We start from the raw sequence: 10,994 nt of genomic DNA on the forward strand, positions 1-10,994 counted from the left end.
TGTAACATTGTGCATACTGTATATATATATATATATATATATATATATATATATATATATATATATATATATGCAGTGGTACTCCTGATTATAATAGGTCCATCCTACAGATCAGAATGATAAGAATAAAATAAGAATGCATTATCTACTGTTTAACAACCTATTATATCATTTTGGATTGCAGTCCTCATGGCGAATGTAAGGGATCTTTGGACCCTTACAGTGTACACCCAGAAAGTGTTTTGCTTTTTGCTGTATTTCAGGTTTCTTTATCTTCCTGTTTTATTGTCTGATGAAAGACACTGTAAGGAAGCAGTGGAGGATACATTTCTGCTGTGGAAGATTCAGACAGACTGAATACTCAGGTTGGTCTCATATAAACTATAGTAAATAGCTGTAGAGAAAATATCCTTTATTATAATAATAGTGTACAATGTTTGAATTATACAAAACTGCATATCAAACACCAACCAAAGATAATAATAATAGAAGGTTGTAGATTAAGATTTATTAACAAGTAAAGAGCATCCCATCTAAAAAACACAAAACTTATCAGAGACAATATTTCTTGAAAAATTAATTGAATAAACGATCATTTGAATTTTGACCAGACTGGAGCCGTTCTGTGACACTGGGGGCCAAAGCGAAAGGTGGTCTAAAAGTCTCCTCACCGTCCATGAACTCAGAGACTACCAGTGAAAGGAAGATCTCCGATACCTCAAACTCAGGGACCAGCCATAATGGTGTTTTCCTGACACAGCACAGAAAACAATAAAAAGAGGGAATATGAATTCTGTGTATTCAGTTTCTTTTTGTGTTTGTTAAATGACATGTTTGGAAATCTCCAGCAGAAATTCATGAAAGGCTTCATTAAGTTTTTTTCTGTTTGTCAACTATACTGTCATTATTTCAGTGATTCTTTTATTTCTTCCAGAGAGATGAATTACTGAGGTCACCTGTTTAAATGTGGTATGACTTGTGTCATTCAACTGACTGATATCTATACATCTGTATAGCTAAAGACAGCACTTTTTCTGAATTGCTAGGTAGTAATTTTTGCTTCAGACTATCAGTATTAAAAAAGACTAGCAGCTTTCCCCCCCTGCCAGGTCTAAAACATTGTTGCAAGAAATCATTCAAAATACAGAGGTTTGCTCATACAGTAATAGTAACAGGGTTTTAACATATGTCTAAACTATATGTTTGTGTTACACTTTGCATACATGCATTAAAATAAATGATTGCGATATATTAATAATCTATGTTATCTTATTCACAATGTCAACTGGAAAATGAAGTAAAAACATGTCCTAAAAATATTAGTTCTGTCTCTTCTGTCAGTGTCTTTTTTTTCTAGAGATGATGACAGTTAAATGGTCTAACTTGTTCAGTCACATTCTACTCGTGCTGGTTAAAGTTCATAGATTAACGCCCCACATTTAAGGGCAAAAAGTGAAGTTGTTTCTTGTAGTCGACGTACAAGTTTAAGGGAAACGATCAAACTTATTTAACGCGCAACAGTGGATATTTTGCCTTTACTTTATCAATGTAATTGCAGCGTCTGATTAAACACTCGAGATCTCACGACTGTCGCACGGTGAGTAAAAACGGTGGCTATTTCCATTACAGCAATATTTCATCATTTTAAAATTGCTTTAGCAAAAACGTAACGAGTTAAGCGTTCATGCTGAATTCTATAAATCTGGATACAATCAAGTGCAATACTGAACCTAGTGATTTACGTGCGTCAACCCAGTTTGCTGTTTAGAGAGGGGACAGACTGTTTTAATATTCTGCCAGTATTAAGATGTAATATTTAACAGATATTTATCTGCATTTTCGTGCATATGTAGTCTTCAATTATAACTTTTGATACACCTAAACAATTTCAGAAAACCTTCAGATAATATCGATCATCAACCACTGGGGGTCTAACTAAATTACTAAATATTAACTTAAAATATAAAATGTCTTATTTTACATTTATTTTAAATATAGTTTGCAGGCCTGTTCCCAAAATTTGGTTGTTTAGATAGATAGATAGATAGATAGATAGATAGACAGCACCCCATTTAACACATCAACATTTCATAAACAACATTATAAAATGTGTTTGACATATGATGACGTTTTGTTCAATGCCATCCACTTTTAATTTATTAAACATATCTCATATTTCTCATAGGCTAACAAAAACAAATTGTCCCTCTAATGCTTTAAAAAAAGTTTTCTGTGGAACGTGCAAGATTTTGTTCTTTAGCCGAATAGTGCTTACCAGCATAAGTCGTCAACCAAAAAAATGCATAAAAATGTATTCTGTCTCATGTTGATATAAATAATATGTCTTATTGCAGCTCTAGAAGATTCGCCTAAATACTTGAGTAATTGATGCTAAAATAATCTAAATCCACTTAGCAAATATGGAACAGTTGGGCTGTGACATATCCCATGCTTACATACTGCCATTCATCAATATCATTGAAAGAATGCAAATAATGCCATGCTATTGCAATTTCATATTAGATTTAGAAGACAAATAATTAAACACACAACAATCTTATAGATGGATAAATGATGTAATGCATACTGTTTCTGCAGTATCTAGATCAGTGATGGATGAGGGTCTAGGGAACCCTGTGGCTAAGAAAACTAAAGAGGCGTCTGGTAGTGTGCTTCTCACCTACTTCCAAGGAGACATCAACAGCATGGTGGATGAACATTTCTCCCGTGCTCTGAGTCAAGCAAATAACCTGAAGGAGGAACGCTCCGAAATCAAAAGAAACCATAAAGTTGCTCAAACAAGTAACTGTTCCTCTTAAATTTTGCTTTTACACAAAATATGTGACTTGCTAAATTAATTGAAACATTGAATTCCTGTTTTGATTTATTTATTTATTTTATTTTTAGATGGACTTTCAAGTCAATGGGAAGCAGAGTCACAAACCAGGTTTCAGCCCTTGTTTCCTCCAGAACATCTCCGGCAAGGAACAAGCAGCGAGTCTCAATCCAACCATCAAATGCTACCAAATCACCCTGCAAACAGTGCTATTCTGTGGTCAGGGGATTCTAGGCAGGGATTGAGTGTTGTTATGCCCCCCATGATGTACCCCTCGGCTGTATCCTCTGATGGTTTGATGGTGGCAGAACATCAGTACTCTAATTCTCTGTTAAATTTCCTCCACAACGATCACCCTGACTTGGGCACAGTGGTGCTACCCTCCTCCAAACAAAACCTTACATCTGGATGGACCAGGTATCCTGGATTTGGCGATCAGATGAATGATATGAATCTTAACTCTGGTAAATGCCATCATTTTCTACCATCCTATTTTAATCCCACCTACATAATCGTACAGTTATATTTTCAGTAAGTTTATGGTTTGTAAGATTTTCTCAGTATATATTATTCCAGTGATGGCAAAGCTGAATTTGCCATCACTCTAGTTTTCAGTGTCACATGATCCTTCTTATTCATGTACGCTAAGAAACATTTCTTATTATTCACATTTTTTTTTCATTTTATTAGACATTATCGATCTTAAGTGTTTTAATTAAGTCACTTGTGATTGCCTTTTAGGTGTACAGGTGATTGAGAAAAAGGATCTTTTTTGGTATTAACAATGTTATTTGAGATTTAAAAGGAAGAACTAAGAAGTCTTTCATCACGTTTTTTCATTTAACTGAACACATGACTAATGGACCTTGCAATGCTTCACCTGGAGGCGTCTGTACATCCAACCTGTTCAGAAACAAGCTCTTCATGTACCACAGCACAGAAGAAGATTGTACAAGAGATTGGCCTCGGGCTCTATGGTTAAAGACGTTTTACACGCACACAGGAACACACACTAAATCTATGTTTTACCAAATTTAGAGTGTCAGGTGGAGTTTATTTGTTTGTAGTTGTTGTTGTATTTTATAGCAAAAATATACTGTATATATTGTGTGAAAGCTATTTTGTTGCATTTAATTTGTCAGATAGGCTTCTCTGGGTGTAAATAACTGATTTGAAAAATTATTACAAACATAATACATTGATTACATAAAGAAATGCATAAATGTACAAAAACAAAGTATAAAGAGGTTTTATATGGGCTTTATTATAATTTAGTAAAGTGCAGATGTTTCAATTTGTAATTTGCACAAACTATATTTATTCTCATTTCATTTATGCATGGATGAGAGCATTACGCAACTTGTCTATGCTGTCATTTGTCAAATTCGACTGCTTTAAGTGCCAGACAATACTGTAGTTTGATTGGATGCACAGACTTTGATTTCAACAACAAAATGAATCTTTCTCCTCTCTTTTAAAAATGTTAATCTTATTTATTTTGCTACCCTAAATACAATTAGTCACATTTTATTACTGGCATTTGGAATTGTTCCCCCCTGCTATCTTTGATAATCAGAACAGAACTGCAAGACAGGTCACAAACCAGTTGAAAATCACTTTGGTATTGTGTTATATAAATGTTATTGTATTGTATTTCCAAATGGCTCATTACAGCATGTCATTTGTGCATTACAGTATTTAAGACAGACTTGGTTTAAGTTATGACATTGTTGGTCGAGCGTGGCATCTTAGCTAATGAAAACACCAACACTGCAATGCTAGTGGGCGACAACAACACTGCACTGCATCTCGCTGTAAAAATACATTAATTATAGCAGCATGATGTGAAGTCTGTATGTCTTGGAGCCAATCTTAATCTCACACTATGATAAACTCCACTCCCCTACCATGAATCCAATTCATGTACGCAGATGGAGGAACAGCCATCTCTCCACACCCCTGCTTGAGGATTACTGATGTCCTTGCACTATATTTAGCTGTTACCCATCTGGTGGCACATATGTCCCTTTCCAAATAAAACTGACCAAAAGCCAAGGCTAAACTCTGCACTCAGACTCACCTCTGGCTAGAAACATTAAGCACAATCGATCACTCCACATTTTATTGCAGTGGGAGTGGAGGACTAAATTCTTTCACTGAGCAGAAAACTTTAGAGTGACTGTTTTATGCTTTATTATTACACAGTATTACTTGATTCTACTTCCCTACTAGTATTCGAAAAGCAGTACGGGAAATATTTCCAAATTCCCAGTATTCAGAAAACATCAGGCAAAATTAAATGGACACTTTTCTATCCCAAGAGGTCACAGGAGGAGCTGTGAATGGCAACTGACTCCATAGGTCACATAACAGTCGCAACATCGCTATGTTCATATTGTATTCATACTACACACATTTATCAAAATTATTACCTACTCTGACAATGTGATTTCGGATGCAGCTACTGTCATTCATAAAAATGAAACTGGCACCATCTTACATGTCAGATGATATCAGATCACAGAGGATTTCAGCTTTAATATTACTCTAACGTTGTTGCAGTGTTCGTTTTGTTGCTTGGCCGGTTCTTTTGGACACTGTAGTTAAATAATTTTCTTGACAGAAGTTCTGGCAAGGTTCTCTCAAAGTTGTGAACAAATTCAATCTTCCAGCAACATTAATAGAAGTCAAAGCTATCTGGTCAATAATGTTCTCAAAACGTTAGCGCAAAAGCATTGTTAATACTTTTGTAAAACATTCAAAAACGTTTTAGTTGGACTTTCACCTGAAATTGAAATGTTTGTTTAAATGTTGCTACCTGTTAGAATGTTCAGAGAACATTCAAAAGTAACATTTTCATAATGTTTGCAAAATGATAAAGCTCAAAAGTTATGGAGTCTGGCTGAGTCATCTATCTAATGCAGTGCTTCTCAGCTTTAACTAGAAAAAGTCTCACTTGTTCAGAAAGGACATTGTGGAAAAAAACCCCAGTGTTATTGTGCACAGGGTAGATTGGAAGTATTTTACAACTCCTCTGGCATTTCGGTTTGACTTTACTATCAACACTCTTTCCATTCAAGCCTCCGCTCTCCTCTTTACTCACACTTAATCTATAATTCTAATATAGTCTGCAGTGACACCTCAGAGAATCCACAGCGCACAACTCAATTAGTGCTGACCTACAGAGGTGTCACCTTTAAATAGGACATATTTAATTTTTGGCTTCATGAAATAGTATTATTATCTCTGTTGTCAGTGTTGCTTAGCCAATTTCCATGATAATGTGTCATTTCTAAAACAATACTGCCTGACAGCATAGACTAAATAGCTTCTGTTAACTATTGTGAGCAGCTGATAACACTGACCTACGAGTATCGGTGGATTCTGCCAGCAGCCCTTGTGTTAATGCTGATATGTCTGTGTTATTAACCTTTTTGTAACTGCAGTTTTCCTCTAACAGCACTTGGAGCCATTGAGTATGATATGACAAGGTGCTGCTGTTTCATGTATGTGATTTTTTGTGAGAATCATATATTAATTAAAAGTATAAAACCATGTGGGCTCCACAGGGGAAGTCGTCACAAAGGAGGTGACAAAATTATTCTTAAAGGACTGTTTCATAGGTATAGACTTTCCATGGATTGGATCAAAACTCACAGCCTCACAACCATTTAAAAAACAGTTAGATGTGTGATATATGATTAATTACAGCAGTATTGGAAAAAGATTCAAAGAGTGTCAAAATGAAAACAAAAAATTTGACTATGAACATATTTAAATAAGCATTTTGACTGTTGTAAGTTAGCAACTTTTGATTACCTGTCAATTACTTGAGGAATCATATGAAGAAGGCTTGATTGCGATGCTTACTTTACACTTTACAATAATTAACTAAGACTTTAATACATTAACTAACATGAACTAATGGTACATTATTGTAATTGTAAAATGTTACAATTATTTGTTATTAAAGCATATACGTTCACAAAAACACTTAAATTAAACAGAAAAGCAAGCAGGTGCATGGCAGCCAATACAAATAATTAATAACCATTTCCTTACCTAAATCCTGTGTTTGGACCAGGCCCCCCGGCCCCCCCTCTGGCGCCAGGTTTGCAAGAACATCATCAATAACTGTGGTGATATGGTTAACTACTGCCCCCTATTGGGGGAGTGAGAGGCTTGAGCAATAAAGTTGCATGTCATTAAGTTCGTCTCACCTGGCTTGTTTTAACACAAAATTCGACAAATAGCCATCCTAATGCAACATGGCGTCAGAAGTTTGCAGGAGAACGGCGTAGGAGGACATAGAGAGCCCTTTCGTCAAGATTGTTGCATACAGCTCAAGCTATTTAATGTGAAAATTCGGAGACGAGATCGTTCATCACGTGCAGAGAAGAGAGTTGCGGAATAAGAGAAAATGGATCGGTTTCAGGTACCGCCACCGCAAAAATTAGATTTCTCAAAACCAGAGGAATGGCCAAAGTGGAGTAAAAGATTTGAAAGATTTAGAGTGGCATCTGGACTTGAATTACAGCCAGAATAGAACCAAGTGAATACTCTCATTTATACAATGGGTGATGAGGCAGAGGACATCCTCACATCATTACGTCTCACATCAGAACAGCTCAGTGAGTATAATACTGTCATAGAGAGACTGAATGAGCACTTTGTTGTGCGAAGAAATGTAATATTTGAACGTGCAAAGTTTAACATGAGACAGCAAGAAGCAGGAGAGTCTGCAGATAATTTAATCACAGCATTGCATTTCCTGGCAGAGCATTGTGAATATGGACACTTATAGTATATGGACACTCTGTGAAATAATTCGGGACAGATTAGTGGTTGGACTCAGAGATAAAAAACTGTCAGAACAACTTCAGATGGATCCCGAACTCACTTTAGAGAAGGCTATCATACGCATATGCCAAAGTGAGCTGGAAAAAAAAACAGCAAGAGGAGCTGAAAGCCGATTTCAAAAGTGACACTGCAACAAATATTGACATTGTACATGCACAGCAAAGACCTTATAATAAAGAGGACGAGGCATGATGCAGAGTAAAAGGCCTGATAGAATGACAGAGAAACAGACAGCATCAGAAAAGACCATTCCATGCAAGAGGTGTGGAAAAACTCCATCTCGCAGCAAATTTCACTGCCCAGCAAAACAGGCATACTGCAACCTTTGTAGGAAAAAAGGGCATTATGCTAAAGTTTGCAGGTCCAGGGGCATAAGTGAAGTGAATATGAGCCACGAGGAACATGAGAGTGACATAGCATTCTTAGGCACTGTCAATACAAAGCAGAGTGATGCCCCCTGGCTGATAAAACTTAAAGTGAATGACTCAGATGTGCTGTTCAAAGTTGACACGGGAGCAGACGTCACTGTGGTTTCGGAAGAGCTGTTCAAGGAGGAACATTTTGGTAAATTACAGAAAACGTCAAAGATACTTTTGGGACCATGTCAAGACTCACTGCAGGTTAAGGGTTTGTGCACAGTAAAAATAAGCACAAAAAGTAAAACCACAACCCAAGATATTTATGTGACTCAGGATTGAAAATGGCTCTACTAGGAAGGCCAGCAATCCATGCTCTTGGGATTATATCAAGAATTGATACAGTGAATCTCGATAGTCTTGAGTCAGTTAAAAGACAGTTCCCTGATTTATTCCAGGGCCTTGGGAAAATGCAAGGAGTGTATGAGATATCTCTAAAGCCAGATGCCAAGCCCTTTTCACTGTCAACTCCTCGTCGCATTCCACTGCCCCTAATGTCAAAAGTGAAACAGAAATTGGAACACATGGAGAATCAAGGTGTGATTACCAGAGTGGATGCAGTAAATGGGGAAAGATACATTCTTCCTTCGGTGGAACACTCTCTGGGTCAGCTGAAAGGAGCACAATTCTTTTCGAAATTGGACGCCAATTCAGGGTTTTGGCAGATTCCGTGGATGCAGTAAATGGGGAAAGATACATTCTTCCTTCGGTGGAACACTCTCTGGGTCAGCTCAAAGGAGCACAATTCTTTTCGAAATTGGACGCCAATTCAGGGTTTTGGCAGATTCCTCTGTCACAGAATTCAGCCCTTCTCACAACGTTTATTACCCCCTTTGGAAGGTTCTACTTCAACCGACTTTGTTTTGGGATATCTTCAGCCCCGGAACATTTCCAAAAGAGAATGTCACAGATGCCGGAGGGTCTAGAGGGTGTTCTGTGCCACATGGACGACATATTAGTGTTTGGAGCATCCCAGACAGAACATGACCAACGTCTCTTTGCGGTGCTGCAAAAACTGCAAAAGGGCGGAGTGACTCTCAATCAGAAATGCGAATTCTCCAAGAGGAGTGTGAAGTTTCTTGGACAGATACTTGATGAGTCAGGAGTTTATGCAGATCCTGAAAAGGTTCGGGCGATACCACATATGACTGAACCAACAAACACGAGTGAAATGCGGAGATTCTTGGGTATGATAAATCACCTAGGGAAGTTTTTACCTAACATAGAGGAGAAAATACAGCCTTTGAGAGATCTCCTGCAGAAAAAGAATATATGGGCATGGGGAGAGCCACAACAGAAGGCTTTTGAGAACATTAAACAAGACTTGAGTACACCACCTGGGCTTGCTCTGTACGACCTGAAAGCACCCACAGTTGTCTCAGCAGATGCACCATCATATGGGCTGGGAGCTGTGTTGCTACAAATTCAATGTGACAAACCGCTTAAACCCATAGCCTATGCATCAAGAGCACTGACAAACACAGAACGGAAATATGCGCAAATCGAAAAGGAGGCTCTAGCTGTCACCTGGGCTTGTGAGCGCTTCTCAGACTTTCTGGTGGGTCTTTCTTTTCACATAGAAACAGACCACAAACCCTTGGTACCTCTCCTTGGTTCTAAAAACCTAGACGAATTACCACCACGTATCCAAAGACTGCGTATGAGACTCATGAAATTCACTTACACTATTTCACACGTTCCAGGGAAGAAAATTGCGACTGCTGATGTCCTCTCCAGAGCACCTGGACAAGAAGGAGACAAATGGCAAAATGAAGAAGAGTTGAACCTGTATGTGAATTCAGTTATCACAAGCTTGCCTGCTACTGAAAAGAGACTTCACGAAATTCAGCAACATCAGGAAGCTGATCCAGTTTTACAGCTGGTGAAGAAATACTCTCTTGAGGGCTGGCCAACCAAAAGAAGAGTTGAAGCCATGGTGCAGCCATACTTCCAATTTGCTGGGGAGTTAACGGTAGAAAACGGACTGCTGTTAAAAGGCTGTCGACTGGTAATTCCGAAATCTTTACAGAGTGATATCTTGGAAAAATTGCACACCGCACACCAAGGTATAGCTAAGTGTCGAGAACGTGCTAAGGAATCAGTATGGTGGCCAGGTCTCAGTGCACAGCTTCAGCAAAAGGTGGAGAAGTGTGACATTTGTGCAAGCCAGCAAGCCATCTTCAAAGAGACATTGATTCCCACTGAATTCCCTGAGAGACCTTGGACAAAGGTTGGAGCAGATCTGTTTCAGTGTAAGGACGATCAATACTTGCTGGTGATTGACTACTTTTGTGGAAATAGCAAAACTGTCATCAACAACTGCCGCATGCGTAGTAACCCATCTCAAAAGTATGTTTGCTCGTCATGGAATTCCTACTGAAGTGATGTCAGATAATGGCCCACAGTTCAGTGCAGAATACTTCAAGAAATTCGCTAAAGAGTGGGGTTTCTCTCACACAAGGTCCACAGGGTTGTAACATCATCGTTTTTTAAAGATTAATTATAGGAATGAAATCACTATCTTATGTGACAGTGATATAGTGCAAGTCAATAAATAAAAACGTATATACATATACAAATACATATTTGTCTTAGTTTATTTTTCAATCACGTAAATGGTAAACGGCCGAACTGGCATGATAACCTGAATCAAAAAGTGAGTCTGAGCTCAAGTTCAAAACGCCATAATTTATCCATCTCAATTTTGGTTTAAATGTGTAAGTCATTCACTGTAAATTTCAATATGTTACTTGAAAAAATCTTGCAAACTTGCCTCAGAAAATTTTAGTTAAGGTTTAGTTAAGATCTTACTACGCAATTACTACAGTAAAACCATTTTCTTAGGGATTTGTATCTGTGTATTCTTTCTTTCTTTCTTTCTT

At 37.7% G+C, this 10,994-nt stretch overlaps 2 protein-coding genes across 2 annotated transcripts in view; both read left to right on the forward strand.

The window, feature by feature from the left end:
- LOC107601090 (adhesion G-protein coupled receptor G2-like) overlaps positions 1-782 on the forward strand; it is a 15,105-nt gene extending 14,323 nt beyond the window's left edge. The window contains exons 20-21 of the mRNA XM_016293111.1: positions 264-365; positions 612-782. Coding sequence (XP_016148597.1) covers positions 264-365; positions 612-775 — 266 coding nt within the window. The 3' untranslated portion in view covers positions 776-782. The remainder of the gene's footprint in view (positions 1-263; positions 366-611) is intronic.
- Positions 783-1,525: 743 nt separating this feature from the next.
- LOC107601101 (transcription cofactor vestigial-like protein 3) lies at positions 1,526-3,839 on the forward strand. The gene is made up of 4 exons (XM_016293125.1): positions 1,526-1,597; positions 2,599-2,802; positions 2,908-3,300; positions 3,578-3,839. The coding sequence occupies exons 2-4, from the start codon at positions 2,613-2,615 to the stop codon at positions 3,616-3,618; spliced, it is 624 nt and encodes a 207-aa protein (XP_016148611.1). The 5' UTR covers positions 1,526-1,597; positions 2,599-2,612; the 3' UTR covers positions 3,619-3,839.
- Positions 3,840-10,994: the final 7,155 nt, after the last annotated feature.

The sequence above is a fragment of the Sinocyclocheilus grahami genome, unplaced genomic scaffold (assembly GCF_001515645.1).
Source record: "Sinocyclocheilus grahami isolate Dianchi unplaced genomic scaffold, SAMN03320097.WGS_v1.1 scaffold299.1, whole genome shotgun sequence".
Lineage (NCBI taxonomy): Eukaryota > Metazoa > Chordata > Actinopteri > Cypriniformes > Cyprinidae > Sinocyclocheilus > Sinocyclocheilus grahami.

Coding starts and splice junctions, on each gene's coding strand:
- LOC107601101 (XM_016293125.1), top strand. CDS start 2,613: ATGGATGAGGGTCTAGGGAACCCTGTGGCTAAGAAAACTAAAGAGGCG. Junction 2,803..2,907: donor CCATAAAGTTGCTCAAACAA/GTAACTGTTCCT, acceptor TTTTATTTTTAG/ATGGACTTTCAAGTCAATGG. Junction 3,301..3,577: donor TGATATGAATCTTAACTCTG/GTAAATGCCATC, acceptor ATTGCCTTTTAG/GTGTACAGGTGATTGAGAAA.